Genomic DNA, 18,766 nt, shown 5'->3' with positions numbered 1-18,766 from the left:
TCTGAAACTAAAATGGGCTGGCTCCTAAGCTTTAATTACCTGCTTTTTAAATAAAGATAGCAAGAGAAAGAAGAAAAATGTATAATAGGAGTAAATTAGAAAGTTGCATAAAATTGCATGCTCTATTTTTCACAAAATATAAAGCTTTAGCTAAAAATGACAGATGTTTCAGCTTAAAGGGCCATAATATTTTAAGAATATGGACCCTGCACTACTGTGTTAAACATCTCTAACACCACAAAGGTAGAAATACCACTCAGAACCCAAAGAAGCACTGCTGGTCCTGAGTGGAAAACAATGCTTATCCAATCAGCATCACTAGTGATTTTGATCAGCAGAGTTTTATGCTCTGGACCTGCAGTGTTCTTCAGGTTCTGAGTGGTACTTCTACTGTGTGTTTAACACCTTTGCAGGGTTACACACAGTAGTGCAGGGTCGATAGTCTTAAAATGACATGCTCAAACGAAATAGAGCAAGTCATTTTTCAACTATAATGGCCCGTTAATTTGAATGGAAGATCACATTTAAAAAGATTTGGTTCAAGACCTTTTTTTCTTTGTTTTTTTTAAATAAATCATGGTTTGGTAAAGTAAAGATGTGGTGAAAAGGGTCATCACACAGAATGCAAAAAGATTTTTATAATAAAAGTATAAGTGCAGTTCAATGCATTATGGAACATCTGAATGATAGCTGCAATTACTTTAAAATGATGATGATTTTTCCAAAGATAAAATAACTGCTTTTGTGATCACATCCACTGTTACAAATATAAAAAACACACTGTGAAAAAAAAACCATATAAAACATAAATTGTAAGTGTTCTGTAGAAAAGGGCTACTTACCCAGCATTATTTATCACAATATCTGAAAATAATAAAGAAGAGCATTCAGAATGACAATTATATTCATTTTTATTCTAAGCAAAAAAAGGAAGACAACATTTTGTGACAATATGGATGTGTATTGTTTTGTAATTACATATTATTACATTGTTTATTTTGAGTCACTCCATTTTATCAATACACAAACATTTCCCAAAGTTTTTGAAGTATTGATAAAGCTGAAGAGGATTTAACTTTAAAGACAGCAGCATCAATAAACAAATTTATTAAATGTGAAGTGGCCCACAAATTAATTACAAAAAACATCAGTAAAATGCATTTTAACATATACTTGGCTGGTCAAAGACAAAACAGAAATCACTTGAGCATTTGCCACTGCTCAATTGCTTCCATCAGTAAGTCGTGCACTAGGGAAAATTGTTTGATCAATTACCTATTCTCCCAAATGCATCTAATGCAGTCTGCACAAGTTTCTCTCCGGCTTCCACGGAATCTGAGTAAAACAAAACAGACACAAGAGATAAACTTTCAAAATAACACTTAAGCAATCTATAAACATTTTGGACATTTTGTGTTTCCATATAATTAAGGCAAGAAATCAGACAGACGTTGCAATATTAGCTGTAAGAATTCATATCATCAACCAGAAAGCAAAAGAAGTTACTGGAGAAATAGAAGGATTTATAGCAGAAGATGATAACCAACTACTCGAGGACAAAAGAAATTAAGTAAAGGCTTATTTAAGAAGAGAAAAAGCTTAATTTAAACCAGTCTATATAAAGAAATTAAAACAAGCTTGTAACTAAAAACGAGAGAAGAAAGAGTTACAGCAACGCTTATTCTTTCTATCTCCAGGATAAAAAAAAAAAAAATGTGATCCCCTATTTGTCCACTGAAAAAATAATTTTATTGGGGGTCTATATAAACTTCAGATTTTTTTAATCTATTTTTTATGTGTCCATAAAGATCCCCTTCCGTTTGAAAGAGTAGGCAACTCTCTTTCAAATGACGGGTCTTGATCATCTGTAGCAATCCCACTGAAGCTTTTGAGTGCTGGCCAGTAGGCCACTAATAATCACCAAAGGATTCTCCATCCCAGGTACTTTCTAGAGGAGGAAGCACTCATCTCTGAAACATCAAGGTTCTACCACTTTCCTCACAGAATTCAGCCCCTGTAAAGGCTGCACAATGATTTCACACCAAGCTGGAGAGATTTTGGGCATCAAGCCTTTATCTTGCTGTCTAACCATTTTACTAGTCAACGTTGTATGAAATAATGGTTAAGGATTCAAGGAGGGCAGTTTGAACAGGTCCTGTGAACCAGCTAGCTCCAATCTTATTTGGACTAGAATTTAAATGATTACAGAAACACTGTATCCAACTTCATAAAAAGTTATAGTAAAAGGGAAGTGAATCTTTACCACACTAAGAAAAACTGTTGGAGTTTTAGATTTGCCTCTTTAAAATCAATCCATTTGTAAATGACTGAAGAAAAATAGAGGATTCCAGAAATAGGGAAAATACAGTTGTATTATTGGGAGACACAGGGACAAGTTAGTGAGACTATAATCTTTTGGATCTGTGTGCCCTAGAAGAGCTATACTTCAAGTAATACGTGTCAGTAAAAGCATTCTCTACTGCACATTTAAATAGTTTAATGAAAATCAAGATATTTTTGATGTTTTAAAAAGCCACATAAATATAAGAGATTCATAGCATCCCGTACCATAGTTGGCTACAGCTTTTCCTCCTTTTGCTTTTATTTCTTCTACTACTTTGTCAGCCGCTGATGTACTTTTTCCATCTCCTTTGATGTCACCTCCTAAATCATTAACTGCAAAAAAGCAAATGAAGCAAGATTGTTTCAGGCATGAAAACACACACAGGCATCAATGAATGAACTTCATACTGCTATTAATACTTTAAAGAAAATATGCTAAAGACAGACAATATTATTTAGAAAGAGGTCTGCTTACAACTTGAGTTTGCAGGTTTCCAACTCTGAGAAACTCTAGTTTGGACAATAAAAATCTGACTTCCAGTCTGACATAATATTCTTCATCAGCAGAAGACTACATTCCACAAGAATAGATAATACAGCTCCAGAAACAAAACCTATCTAATTTTTATGTTATTCTATTAAATACATTCATAAAAGCATAACTTATTCTGAAACCTGTATCAAGTGAATAGGTTATTGTATTACACCTGCATTTTTTTTTCCAGTTTGTAATGCGTGCAACTGTCCACCAATAAAGTAGTGTGAGATCTCCTTGTCAGCCAGTGAGAAATCAGGTACCTTTGCTATCTTCAAAATAAATATACAATGAGTAACCTTTTTTCATACAAAATAAAATGTTTTTATCACATGATTAAAACAGAGCCCTTTCATATGCATTACAAAACTTTAGAGTGTTCAGTACTTCTTTAAAGGGACAGTCTAGTCCAAAATAAACTTTCATGATTTAGATAGGGCATGCAATTTTAAACAATTTTCCAATTTACTTTTATCACCAATTTTGCTTTGTTCTCTTGGTATTCTTAGTTAAAAGCTAAACCTAGGAGGCTCATGTGCTAATTTCTAAGCCCTTGAAGGACATTTTGACAGTTTTCACCACTAGAGGGTGTTAGTTCATGTGTGCCATATAGATAACACTGTGCTCACACACGTGGAGTTCCTAGGAGCCAGCACTGATTGGCTAAACTGCATGTCTGTCAAAAGAACTGAAATAAAGGGACAGTTTGCAGAGGCTTAGATACAAGGGAATCACAGAGTTAAAAAGTGTATTAATATAACTGTGTTGGTTATGCAAAACTAGGGAATGGGCAATAAAGGGATTATCTATCTTTTAAAACAATACAAATTCTGGTGTAGACTGTCCCTTTAAGGCCAGCTAAATCAGCAACATAAGATCTCATATTAACAAACTTACACTTAGTCACTGTTAGGGGTAATATGAACCTGATGGCAGCCATCTTGTTCTTCGCAGCCATTTTGTTCCTCACAGCCATTTTGTAATGAATAGACTTTATTATACTGGGGTATTATGCAGTGAGAACTATATGCATATTATGATAGTTTCCTTAGCTGTTCGGCCTTGCCAATGTACCCTGGCCCGACGCCCAGAAGAAGATAGAATAAGATAATGTAAACAAGAGGGTTCAGAAACCTTGTTGTCTCCGCAGATGGTAGTTTGTTATGACTCTGTAAGTATTGTTATGAGAAACTCATGTTCCAGTTTTTCCTTGTACTTTGCTCTGTATAACTGTGTAAGATGACGCGGTCCTAACGTGTCATCCCCTTAACCCTGCATGTCACTATTAGAAAGGCTTGCACTGTGCAATAAACAGAATTGGCTTTCGATCATAATGCTGCGTGGTCTGAGTCATTCTAAGGGGCCCTTATCAGATAATCTACATATGCATCAGGTGGTACACTAGGCCCCTGGCTTTGGCCTGCGCTGACACCCCCCCCCCCCGTGGGATTATACACCTTACAGTCACCTTTTTTCTGTGTTTGTGAGCCGAGGAAAAGTACATGGAAAAAAAAAAGTCTGCATTGGTTATAATGGATTTTAACTACCGCTCCTTTATATATACACCCTTCTTGCCTGTCAATCAGTTCTGGCTTAGATTAAAGACTTATATGTACCTCACCTTCTTGCTTGGCATTAGTAAATTATTCTCCATTGTAGGTGCAATCCTCACTAGTTACTTGGCATTAATGCATATTAGAGGAAGGTGCTTTATTTTAACAAAAGTGAAAATTTTAGTTTAGCTATTTATAATGCAATAATATACGTAGTGCACACAGTAGCCACTGCTTTAGTGCAGTTCCTGCTTTACACTGGTTAGTGAAACTCTGCATCTTCATAATTAGCCACCTATCAGCAAGCGCTACCAAGGTGCTAAACCAAAAAACATAATTTATGTAAGAACTTACCTGATAAATTCATTTCTTTCATATTGGCAAGAGTCCATGAGCTGGTGACATATGGGATATACAATCCTACCAGGAGGGGCAAAGTTTCCCAAACCTCAAAATGCCTATAAATACACCACTCACAACACCCACAATTCAGTTTAACGGATAGCCAAGTAGTGGGGTGATAAAGAAAGGAGTAAAAAGCATTAACAAAAGGAATTTGGAAATAATTGTGCTTAATACAAAAAAGTCATAACCACCATAAAAAGGGTGGGCCTCATGGACTCTTGTCAATATGAAAGAAATGAATTTATCAGGTAAGTTCTTACATAAATTATGTTTTCTTTCATGTAATTGGCAAGAGTCCATGAGCTAGTGACGTATGGGATAGCAATACCCAAGAAGCGGAACTCCACGGAAGAGTCACTAGAGAGGGAGGGATAAAAAAAAAACAGCAATTTTTCGCTGAAAAAAAAAATAATACACAACCCAAAATATAAGTTTATTCTTATAAATGAAAAGAAAAACTTAAAACATAAGCAGAAGAATCAAACTGAAACAGCTGCCTAAAGAACTTTTCTACCAAAAACTGCTTCCGAAGAAGCAAATACATAAAAACGGTAGAATTTAGTAAATGTATGCAAATAAGACCAAATTGCTGCTTTGCAAATCTGATCAACTGAAGCTTCATTCTTAAAAGCCCACAAAGAGGAGACTGATCGATTAGAATGATCCGTAATTCTCTGAGGTGGGGCTTGACCAGACTCCAAATAAACTTGATGAATCAAAAGCTTTAACCACAATGCCAAGGAAACAGCAGAAGCCTTGCGACCTTTCCTAGAACCAGAAAAGATAACAAATAGAATAGAAGTCATCCTAGAATCTTTAGTAGCTTCAACATAATATTTCAAAGCTCTAACCACATCCAAAGAATGTAAGGATCTCTCCAAAGAATTCTTAGGATTAGGACACAAGGAAGGGACAACAATTTCTCTATTAATGTTGTTAGAATTCACAACCTTAGGTAGAAATTTAAATGAAGTCCACTAAACTGCCTTATCCTGACGAAAAATCAGAAAAGGAGATTCAAAAGAAAGAGCAGATAATTCAGAAACTCTTCTAGCAGAAGAGATGGCCAAAAGGAACAACACTTTCCAAGAAAGTAGTTTAATGTCCAAAGAAAGCCTTCAAAACCAAATTAAGACTCCAAGGAGGAGAGATTGCTTTAATGACAGGCTTGATACGAACCAAAGCATGTATAAAACAGTGAACATCAGGAAGCTTAGCAATCTTTCTGTGAAATAAAACAGAAAGAGTTGAGATTTGTCCCTTCAAGGAACTTACAGACAAACCCTTATCCAAACCATCCTGAAGAAACTGTAAAATTCTAGGAATTATAAAAGAATGCCAAGAGAATCTATGAGAAGAACACCATGAAATATAAGTCTTTCAAACTCGATGATAAATCTTTCTAGAAACAGATTTACGAGCCTGTAACATAGTATTAACCACTGAGTCAGAGAAATCTCTATGACTAAGCAATAGGCGTTCAGTTTCCATACCTTCAAATTTAATGATTTGAGATCCTGATGGAAAAACGGACCTTGAGACAGATGGTCCGGCCTTAATGGAAGTGGCCAAGGTTGGCAACTGGACATCCGAACAAGATCCGCATACCAAAACCTGTGAGGCCATGCTGGAGCCACCAGCAACACAAACAATTGCTCCATGATGATTTTGGAAATCACTCTTGGAAGAAGAACTAGAGGCGGGAAAATATAAGCAGGTTGATAACACCAAGGAAGTGTCAACACATCCACTGCTTCCGCCCGAGGATCCCTGGACCTAGACAGGTACCTGGGAAGTTTCTTGTTTAGATGAGAGGCCATCAGATCTATTTCTGATGGACCCCACATCTGAACAACCTGAGAAAACACATCTGGATGGAGGGACCACTCCCCCGGATGTAAAGTCTGACGGCTGAGATAATCCGCTTCCCAATTGTCTATACCTGAGGAATGAACTGCAGAAATTAGACAGGAGCTGGATTCTACCCAAGCAAGTATCTGAGATACTTCCTTCATAGCTTGGAGACTGCGAGTCCCACCCTGATTGACATATGCCACAGTTGTGATATTGTCCGTCTGAAAACAAATGACCAGTTCTCTCTTGAACAGAGGCCAAATCTGAAGAGCCCTGAAAATCACACAGAGTTCCAAAATATTGATTGGTAATCTCGCCTCTTGAAATTTCCAAACCTCTTGTACTTTCAGAGATCCCCAAACAGCTCCCCAACCTGAAAGACTCGTATCTGTTGTGATCACAGTCCAGGTTGGACGAATAAAAGAGGAACCTAGAACTATACAATGGTGATTTAACCACCAAGTCAGAGATAGTCGAACATTGGGATTTAAGGATATTAATTGTGATATCCTTGTACAATAGGTTCAGCATACAAAGCTGGAGAGGTCTCATATGAAAACGAGCAAAGGGGATCGTGTCCGATGCTGCAGTCATGAGACCTAAAACTTCCATGAACATAGCTACTGAAGGGAGTGACTAAAATTGAAGGTTCCGACAAGCTAAAACCAATTGTAAAAGTCTCTTGTCTGTTAGAGACAGAGTCATGGACACTGAATCTACCTGGAAACCTAAAAAGGTGACCCTTGTCGGAGGAATCAAAGAACTTTTTGGTAAATTGATCCTCCAACCATGTTTTCGAAGAAACAACACTAGTTGATTTGTGTGAGTTTCTGCAGAATGTACAGACTGAGCTAGTACCAAGATATTGTCCAAATAAGGAAACACCGCAATACACCGCTCTCTGATTACAGAGAGTAGGGTACCGAGAACCTTTGAAAAGATTATTGGAGCTGTCGCTAGGCCAAAAGGAAGAGCGACACATTGGTAATGCTTGTCTAGAAAAGAGAATCTCAGAAACTGATAATGATCTGGATGAATCGGAATATGAAGATATGCATCCTGTAAGTCTTTTGTGTCCGTGCTGAACAAAAGGCAGAATAGTCCTTATAGTCACCTTTTTGAAAGTTGGTACACTTGCATAACGATTCAAAATGTTCAGATCCAGAACTGGTTCTGAAAGAATTTTCTTTCTTTGAGACAATGAATAGATTTGAATAAAACCCCAGACCCTGTTCCTGAAATAGAACCGGCATGATTGCCCCTGAAAACTCCAAGTCTGAAACACAGTTCAGGAAAGTCTGAGCCTTTACTGGATTTGCTGGGATGCGTGAGAGAAACAAAATCTTCTCACAGGAGGTCTTACTCTGAATCCTATTCGGTACCCCTGAGAGACAATACTGAGAATCCATTGATTTTGGACAGAATTTGTCCAAACATCCTTGAAAAATCTTTATCTGCCCCCTACCAGCTGAGCTGGAATGAGGGCCGCACGTTCATGCGGACTTAGGGGCTGGCTTTGGTTTCTTAAATGGCTTGGATTTATTCCAATTTTAAGAAGGTTTCCAACTGGAAACAGATTCCTTGGGGGAAGGATTAGGTTTCTGTTCCTTAATTTGTTGAAAGGAACAAAAACGGTTAGAAGCTTTAGATTTAAACTTAGGTTTATCCTGAGGCAAAAAAACTCCCTCCCCCCCCCCCCAGTGACAGTTGAAATAATGGAATCCAACTGAGAACCAAATAACTTATTACCATGGAAAGAAAGAGATAGTAATCTAGACTTAGATACCATGTCAGCATTCCAAGATTTAAGCCACAAAGCTCTTCTAGCTAAAAACATAGATTTAACATCAATTTTGATTATATAAAAAATGGCATCACAAATAAAATGATTAGCATGTTGAAGCAAGCGAACAATGCTAGACAAATCAGAATCCAATTCTTGTTGCACTAAATTTTCCAACCAAAAAGTTGATGCAGCTGCAACATCAGCCAAAGAAATTGCAGGCCTGAGAAGATGACCAGAATATAAATAGGCTTTCCTTAGATAAGATTCAAGTTTCCTATATAAAGAATCTTACTAGGAATAGTAGTACGTTTAGCAAGAGTAGAGATAGCCCCAACAACTTTGGGAATCTTTTCCCAAAACTCCAATGTAACTGCTGGTAAAGGATACAATTTTTTAAACCTTGAAGAAGGAATAAAAGAAAACATAATTTATGTAAGAACTTACCTGATAAATTCATTTCTTTCATATTGACAAGAGTCCATGAGGCCCACCCTTTTTATGGTGGTTATGACTTTTTTGTATTAAGCACAATCCCATACGTCACTGCATGAGCTAGTGACGTATGGGATATACAATCCTACTAGGAGGGGCAAAGTTTCCCAAACCTCAAAATGCCTATAAATACATCCACAATTCAGTTTAACAAATAGCCAAGAAGTGGGGTGATAAAGAAAGGAGTAAAAAGCATCAACAAAGGAATTTGGAAATAATTGTGCTTTATACAAAAAAATCATAACCACCATAAAAAAAAGAGGATGGTTTCATGTAATTGGCAAGAGTCCATGAGCTAGTGACGTATGGGATAGCAATACCCAAGATGTGGAACTCCACGCAAGAGTCACTAGAGAGGGAGGGATAAAAATGAAAACAGCCATTTTCCGTTGAAAAAAATAATCCACAACCCAAAGTTAATTCTCATAAATGTGAGGAAAAACCTTAAATCAACAGCAGAAAAATCAAACTGAAACCGCTGCCTGAAGAACTTTTCTACCAAAAACTGCTTCCGAAGAAGCAAATACATCAAAACGGTAGAATTTAGTAAATGTATGCAAAGAAGACCAAGTAGTACCTTTGCAAATCCCAGGAAGTGGAAACTGATCTAGTAGAATGAGCTGTAATTCTCTGAGGTGGGGCTTGACCCGACTCCAAATAGGCTTGATGAATCAAAAGTTTTAACCACGAGGCCAAGGAAACAGCAGAAGCCTTCTGACCTTTCCTGGAACCAGAAAATATAACAAATAGACTAGAAGTCTTCCTGAAATCTTTAGTAGCTTAAACATAATATTTCAAAGCTCTCACCACATCCAAAGAATGTAAGGATCTCTCCAAAGAACTCTTAGGATTAGGACACAAAGAAGGGACAACAATTTCTCTACTAATGTTGTTAGAATTTAAAACCTTAGGTAGAAATTTAAATGAAGTCCGCAAAACTGCCTTATCCTGATGAAAAATCAGAAAAGGTGATTCACAAGAGAGAGCGGATAATTCAGAAACTCTTCTAGCAGAAGAGATGGCTAAAAGGAACAACACTTTCCAAGAAAGTAGTTTAATGTCCAAAGAATGCATAAGCTGAAATGGAGGAGCCTGTAAAGCCTTCAAAACCAAATTAAGACTCCAAGGAGGAGAGATTGATTTAATGACAGGATTGATACAAACCAAAGCCTGCACAAAACAATGAATATCAGGAAGTTTAGCAACCTTTCTATGAAATAAAACAGAAAGAGCAGAGATTTGTCCTTTCAAGGAACTTGCAGACAAACCTTTATCCAAAAAGGAAAACAATATACAGAAGTGCAAGATGGAAAAAAACACACAATATTCTGTACAAATGAACTAAGAACTGATACTCTCCTTTAGGTCAGACCGCAGCCTTCTTGCAGTCTCTCCCTTGTGACTGATGGCAAGAGTCCACAGGTTCCTGGAGTCAAATACTGAATTTTCATGTTTATCCAAAAGTGGACTATAAATGAATAGCGACTCAAATGACAAAAGTATCCAGTGTATAATTGAAAAAAATGTAGTAACTTACTCCATAAATAAGGAGATTCCAGCTCAGCACAGCAAAACAAGATATTGACAATCTTTCAACAAAGGATAAAAGGTTTTATTTGCTCAACGCGTTTCAAAGTATTACACGTCTTTATCAAGAGCATACATTAAAACAAGTAAAACAGGTAAGTAAAACCAATACTTGGTTTTACTTACCTGTTTTACTTGTTTTAATACGTTGAAACGCGTTGAGCAAATAAAACCTTTTATCCTTTGTTGAAAGATTGTCAAGATCTTGTTTTGCTGTGCTGAGCTGGAATCTCCTTATTTATGGAATAAGTTACTACTTTTTTTTCAATTATACACTGGATACTTTTGTCATTTGAGTCTCTATTCATTTATAGTCCACTTTTGGATAAACCTGAAAAAAAAGTATTTGACTCTAGGAACCTGTGGACTCTTGCCATCTGACGCTACGTTCCCTTTCAGCTGTAAAGATTAATCTTATGGAGTGAGTATACTGCACCCATATTAATTGGCTTCAATATATGCATCAAGCCTTTTTTCTCTTCACTTACTAGAGAAAATCATTCAATAGACCAGCACCATCTACTACTACTATAAACCTTTATCCAAACCATCCTGAAGAAACTGTAAAATTCTAGGAATTCTAAAAGAATGCCAAGAGAATTTATGAGAACACCATGAAATGTAACTCTTCCAAACTCGATAATAAATCTTTCTAGAAACAGATTTACGAGCCTGTAACATAGTATTAATCACTGAGTCAGAGAAACCTCTATGTCTAAGCACTAAGCGTTCAATTTCCATACCTTCAAATTTAATGATAACTTCTAAATTTAATGATTTGAGATCCTGATGGAAAAATGGACCTTGAGACAGAAGGTCTGGCCTTAATGGAAGTGGCCAAGGTTGGCAACTGGACATCCGAACAAGATCCGCATACCAAAACCTGTGAAGCCATGCTAGGGCCACCAGCAGCACAAACGATTGCTCTATGATGATTTTGGAGATCACTCTTGGAAGAAGAACTAGAGGCGGGAAAATATTGGCAGGTTGATAACACCAAGGAAGTTTTAATGCATCCACTGCTTCCGCCTGAGGATCCCTGGACCTGGACAGGTACCTGGGAAGTTTTTTTGTTTAGATGAGATGCCATCAGATCTATTTCTGGAACCCCCACAGCTGAACAATTTGAGAAAACACATCTGGGTGGAGAGACCATTCTCCTGGATGTAAAGTCTGACGACTGAGGTAATCCGCTTCCCAATTGTCTATACCTGGGATATGAACCGCAGAAATTAGACAGGAGCTGGATTCCGCCCAAACAAGTATCCAAGATACTTCTTAGCTTGAGAACTGTGAGTCCCACCCTGATGATTGACATATGCCACAGTTGTGATATTGTCTGTCTGAAAACAAATGAACGGTTCTCTCTTCAACAGAGGCCAAGACTGAATGGCTCTGAAAATCGCACGGAGTTCCAAAATATTGATTGGCAATCTCGCCTCTTGAGATTTCCAAACCCCTTGTGCTGTCAGAGATCCCCAAACAGCTCCCCAACCTGAAAGACTCGCATCTGTTGTGATCACAGTCCAGATTGGACGAACAAAAGAGGCCCCTAAAATTATACAATGGTGATCTAACCACGAAGTCAGAGAAAGTCAAACATTGGGATTTAAGGATATTAATTGTACAAAGTTGGAGAGGTCTCATATGAAAATGAGCAAAGGGGATCGCGTCCGATGCTGCAGTCATGAGACCTAAAACTTCCATGCACATAGCCACTGAAGGGAATAACTGAGACTGAAGGTTCCAACAGGCTGCAACCAATTTCAAACGTCTCTTGTCTGTTAGAGACAAAGTCATGGACACTGAATCTATCTGGAAACCTAAAAAGGTTACCTTTGTCTGAGGAATCAAAGAACTTTTTGGTAAATTGATTCTCCAACCATGTCTTTGAAGAAACAACACTAGTTGATTCGTGTGAGATTCTGCAGAACGTAAAGACTGAACAAGTACCAAGATATCGTCCAAATAAGGAAATACTGCAATACCCCGCTCTCTGATTACAGAGAGTAGGGCACATAGAACCTTTGAAAAGATTCTTGGAGCTGCTGCTAGGATAAAAAGGAAGAGCAACAAATTGGTAATGCTTGTCTAGAAAAGAGAATCTCAGGAACTGATAGTGATCTGGATGAATCGGAATATGAAGATATGCATCCTGTAAGTATATTGTGGACATATAATGCCCTTGCTGAACAAAAGGCAGAATAGTCCTTATAGTCAACATTTTGAAAGTTGGTACTCTTACATATCGATTCTAAATCTTTAGATACAAAACTGGTCTGAATGAATTTTCTTTCTTTGGGACAATGAATAGATTTGAATAAAACCCCAGGCCCTGTTCCTGAAACGGAACTGGCATGGTTACCCCTGATAACTCCAGATCTGAAACACACTTCAGGAAAGCCTGAGCCTTTACTGGGTTTGCTGGAATGCGTGAGAGAAAAAATCTTCTCACAGGCGGTCTTACTCTGAATCCTATTCTGTACCCCTGAGAGACAATACTCTGAATCCAATGATTTTGGACCGAATGGATCCAAACATCTTTGAAAAATTTTAATCTGCCCCCTACCAGCTGAGCTGGAATGAGGGCCGTACCTTCATGCGGACTTGGGGGCTGGTTTTGATCTCTTAAATGACTTGGATTTATTCCAATTTGAAGAAGGCTTCCAATTGGAAGCAGATTCCTTAGGGGATGGATTAGGTTTCTGTTCCTTATTTTGTTGAAAGGAACGAAAATGGTTAGAAACTTTAGATTTACCCTTAGGTCTTTTATCCTGAAGCAAAAAAACTCCATTCCCCCAGTGACAGTTGAAATTATTGAATCCAACTGAGAACTAAATAATTTATTACCTTGGAAAGAAAGAGATAGCAATCTTGACTTAGAAGTCATATCAGCATTCCAAGATTTGAGCAACAAAGCTCTTCTAGCTAAAATAGTTAAAGACATAGATTTAACATCAGTTTTATTAATATCAAAAATGGCATCACAAATGAAATCATTAGCATGTTGAATCAACTTAACAAATCATGATCCGATACTTGTTGCGCTAAAGTTTCCAACCAAAAAGTTGAAGCAGCTGCAACATCAGCCATAGAAATTGCAGGCCTAAGAAGATGACCTGAATATAAATAAGCTTTCCTTAGATAAGACTCAAGTTTCCTATCTAAAGGATCTTTAAAAGAAGTACTATCTTCCGTAGGAATAGTAGTACGTTTAGCAAGAGTAGAGATAGCCCCATCAACTTTAGGGATCTTTTCCCAAAACTCCAATCTAACTGCTGGTAAAGGATACAATTTTTTAAACCTTAAAAAAGGAATAAAAGTAGTACCAGGCCTATTCCATTCTTTAGAAATCATATCAGAAATAGCATCAGGAACTGGAAAAACCTCTGGAATAACCACAGGAGGTTTATAAACAGAATTTAAACGTTTACTAGTTTTAATATCAAGAGGACTAGTTTCCTCCATATCTAATGTACTCAACACTTCTTTTAACGAAGAACGAATATAATCCATTTTAAATAAATAAGAGGATTTGTCAGTGTCAATATCTGAGGCAGGATCTTCTGAATCAGAAAGATCCTCATCAGAGAAGGATAATTCAGTATGTTGCTGGTCATTTGAAATTTCATCAACCTTATGAGAAGTTTTAAAAGACCTTTTACGTTTATTAGAAGGCGGAATGGCAGACACCCCTTTGATACATCCACCACGGCGAAACGCGTCAGTGGCATTCCCCCTTTCCTTTCTTGTTGTTTTTATTAATTTGTGTTCTACTACCGAATATAGAATGACTATCTAACTTTGTAAGATAAACTAACCGCTTTGGCGGTCAGAAATTAATTCAGTTACGCTACGCTATTGAATAAGCCTGACCAACTGGGACTTTTCCTAATATATATCAAGATAATTTATAACGGTATTAATATGATATAGTGGTCAGGCTTTTCCTAACCTTGATACTGGGTATTCTCAACGGTAACAATGAGGTATAGTGGTTAGGCTTCTCCTAACCTTGATACTGGGTACTCTTTAGAGGTATTAATAGGTAACAAAGTTAGGTGTTTCCTAACTGTGATATTTGATCTAGCTCAAGTTCCCCTACTATCCATAATTACTCCACGGTATTAACAAGGTATATAAGTTAGGTTTCTTCCTAACTCAGACTAAACTTTTTTTATCACGGTAATAATAAGGTAATCAAAACAGGTTCTTACTAAACTTAATAATGGTTGATCACTTTTTCTAATCCACCCACGGTAATAACAACATATTGGATTTGGGCTTTTCCCAAACCGCCTACAGACTACAATATTTGGTACTAACAAGGTAACTAGTCAGGCTTTTCCTGACTACCGGGCGGACACCCATAAGTATCTAGTTCATTTGTAACTAGGTCATTTCAGTGGTAACAATATATTATTCAAATTCCAGTGGTAACAAAACCCACGGTAATAACAACGTATTGGATTTGGGCTTTTCCCAAACCACCTACAGACTACAATATTTGGTACTAACAAGGTAACTAGTCAGGCTTTTCCTGACTACCGGGCGGACACCCATAAGTATCTAGTTCATTTGTAACTAGGTCATTTCAGTGGTAACAATATATTATTCAAATTCCAGTGGTAACAAAACCCACGGTAATAACGTATTGGATTTGGGCTTTTCCCAAACCACCTACAGACTACAATATTTGGTACTAACAAGGTAACTAGTCAGGCTTTTCCTGACTACCGGGCGGACACCCATAATTATCTATTTCATTGGTAACTAGGTCTTTTCAGTGGTAACAATATATCATTTAAATTCCAGTGGTAACAATATATTACTTAAATTTCCTGAACCAACCACAAGTGATAGCATCATCTTCCTTCTCACCTAATTCCATATATTTTGTACCTTGAGCCATGTATTTAAAATTGTCAAAATATCGCAATTAAGAGGACCCATTATTATGCAAATAACTCTAGTTGTTTCATTAGTACCCATATAGGCAATCGTAGCTAGTCATTTCCATATCAGACTCAATACTAATCCTAACCTGGTTGTATTGTCTTCTCAAGCCAGTACTCATATTTTCTGGCTGCATGGTAGTAGACCAAAGTGTATTTTAAAATGTGTGTGTGACCCCCGTTTTTATCATGATCTAATAAAAGTTATTTTTTAATACATAACCTTTCACACAATTTCTACACGTTCATGAGTGCTATATTTGTACCCTTCCATCAGCTCTTTACTGATTCTCTGTATGGAATGGCAGACAAAGCCTTCTGAATAGGATCAGCAATAAATTCTATTAAATTCACAGGTATATCTTGTGCATTAGATGTTGAGGGAACAGCAACAGGTAATGAACTACTACTGATGGACACATTCTCTGCATGTAAAAGTTTATCATGACAACTATTACAAACCACAGCTGGAGGTATAACACCCACAAGTTTACAATAAATGCACTTAGCTTTGGTAGGCCGCAGGGTTCCATCAGTGATTTCTGAGACAGGATCAGATTGAGACATCTTGAAAATGTAAGAGAAAAAAACAACCTATAAAGCAAAATGATCAATTTCCTTATATGGCAATTTCAGGAATGGGAACAAATGCAAACAGTATAGCCCTCTGACATAAAAAAAAAGGCAGGAGGCAAATAGAAACAGGGTCTTAAATAAAGAAAATATTTGGCGCAAAGTATGATGCACTACAGAAAAATATTTTTTGGCGCCAAAAACGACACACTCACGTCATAGATGACGCAACCTTGTGAAAGGACTCGGCGTCAACTAAGACGCCTGGAAATTACGAATCTGCGTCAATGAACGTAACTTTGCGCCAAAAAAATCTTGCGCCAACAATGAAGCAATAAACTATGGCATTTTGTGCCCTTGCAAGCATAATTCTGCCCACGAATTTAAAAGACAGTCAATTGGAAAAAAAGAGACTATACCCCAGGTAAGAAAAAAAAAAATCATAAAAAAAGCATTTCCCAGATATGAAACTGACAGTCTGCAAAAGGAACTGAAAACCTGACTCATGGCAAATATAAGTACAATACATATATTTAGAACTTTATATAAAAACATAAAGTGCCAAACATCCGATTAACTACCCCTTCATGCTGCCTTGGTGGCAGCAGCGGGCTTCTTGGCCTGTTTACCCTTGTTCCAAGTCTGGTTAGGTCTCCAGACTGACTTGGATTGAGCAAAATTCCCCTCTTGCTTTGCAGCAGGGGAAGAGGTAGAGGGACCACCTTTGAAGTTTCGAAAGGAATGAAAATTATTTTGTTTGTTCCTCATCTTATTTGTCTTATCCTGAGGAAGGGCATGGCCTTTCCCTCCAGTGAAGTCGGAAATGATCTCTTTCAGTTCAGGCCCGAATAGGGTCTTACCCTTGAAAGGGATGGCTAAAAGCTTAGATTTTGATGACACATCAGCAGACCAGGACTTAAAGTGAAGGTAAAGTTAGCCTAATCACTATAAACTATAGCATTATGTGTGCAAATTAAATATAAGTTTCATTCATCATTTTTTATATTTTTGATTAAAAATACAGTTATTACCTTTCTAAAGTTTGTTACACGCGTTCCCAAAATTCAGCCCGAAAAAAAAAAAAATCAATTACAGTAGGTCACGTTTTTTTTTTGGCCAACTGATATTCTGGCCGTTAGACGGCCGTCAGCCGATGTCATCCGCAAATGCACTCTCCCGTTTCACACTTCAAGCAGGCTCGCCGATTATCGCATGCGCAGTGGAAAACCAAACTCGAGGAGCGCATAACCCACTAGAGTAACGCATGCGCAACTGAATTTTTTAATCGTGAATGCGCATATGAGAGACGTGGAGAGCGGTCCCACCCGCTCTCCACGTCTCTCATATGTGCGTTCACAACTTTAACACGGAAGAAGGGCTTGGGAGGAGTTAGGAACCAAAACGGTAGGGAATTTAAAATGAAAAACAAAATGATAAAATATGGGAGTTATTGATAAAATAACCTAGTGACTAGATTAAGGTTCATAGGATATACACTAGGTTGCCCTCAATAGTAAATAACTTTACCTTCACTTTAAGCCATAACGCTCTACGCGCTAAAATGGCAAAACCTGAATTCTTTGCCGCTAATTTAGCCAGTTGAAAAGTGGCATCTGTAATGAAAGAATTAGCTAGCTTGAGAGCCCTAATTCTATCTAGAATATCATCTAATGGGGTCTCAACCTGAAGAGCCTCCTCCAGAGCCTCAAACCAAAAAGCAGCTGCAGTAGTTACAGGAACAATGCACGCTATAGGTTGGAGAAGAAAACCCTGATGAACAAATATTTTCTTTAGGAGACCCTCTATTTTTTTATCCATAGGATCTTTGAAAGCACAACTGTCCTCAATAGGTATAGTTGTACGCTTAGCCAGGGTAGAAATAGCTCCCTCCACCTTAGGGACCGTCTGCCACGAGTCCCGGATGGTGGCTGATATGGGTAACATTTTCTTAAAAGTAGGAGGGGGAGCGAACGGAATACCTGATCTATCCCAATCCTTAGTAACAATGTCCGAAATCCTCTTAGGGACCGGAAAAACCTCAGTGTAGGCAGGAACCTCTAGAAATCTGTCCATTTTACACAATTTCTCTGGAACTACAATAGGGTCACAATCATCCAGAGTCGCTAAAACCTCCCTGAGCAATAAGCGGAGGTATTCTAGTTTAAATTTAAAAGCCGTCATATCTGTGTCTGTCTGAGGGAACATCTTTCCTGAATCAGAAATTTCTCCCTCAGACAGCAAATCCCTCATCCCCAACTCAGAACATTGTGACGGTACATCGGATATGGCTAATAAAGCGTCAGAGGGCTCAGCATTTGTTCTCACACCAGACCTACTGCGCTTCCCCTGCAACCCAGGCAGCTTAGATAAAATCTCTGTGAGGGTAGTATTCATAACTGCGGCCATATCTTGCAGGGTGAAAGAATTAGACGCACTAGAAGTACTTGGCGTCGCTTGTGCGGGCGTTAATGGTTGTAACACTTGGGGAGAATTAGATGGCATAACCTGATTCCCTTCTGACTGAGAATCATCCTGCGACATACTTTTAGTAGCTAAAATATGTTTTTTGCAATTTATTGACCTTTCAGTGCATGAGGGACACATTCTAAGTGGGGGTTCCACAATGGCTTCTAAACATATTGAACAATGACTTTCTTCAATGTCAGACATGTTGAACAGGCTA

The 18,766-nt window shown here is 37.8% G+C and overlaps 1 protein-coding gene across 2 annotated transcripts in view; it reads right to left on the bottom strand.

Moving 5' to 3' along the window:
• The window catches only part of HSD17B4 (hydroxysteroid 17-beta dehydrogenase 4), a 790,821-nt gene that overhangs the window by 686,670 nt on the left and 85,385 nt on the right, over positions 1-18,766 (bottom strand). For both annotated transcript variants that reach the window (XM_053701594.1, XM_053701593.1), the window contains exons 4-6: positions 2,569-2,676; positions 1,276-1,335; positions 843-864 (exon numbers count right to left, since the gene is read on the bottom strand). In XM_053701594.1, the coding sequence (XP_053557569.1) occupies positions 843-864; positions 1,276-1,335; positions 2,569-2,676 (190 nt within the window). The remainder of the gene's footprint in view (positions 1-842; positions 865-1,275; positions 1,336-2,568; positions 2,677-18,766) is intronic.

This window comes from Bombina bombina, chromosome 2 (genome assembly GCF_027579735.1).
Source record: "Bombina bombina isolate aBomBom1 chromosome 2, aBomBom1.pri, whole genome shotgun sequence".
NCBI lineage: Eukaryota > Metazoa > Chordata > Amphibia > Anura > Bombinatoridae > Bombina > Bombina bombina.
Note: the sequence above shows the minus strand (reverse complement) of the source record. Positions and strands in the feature narration are given on the sequence as shown.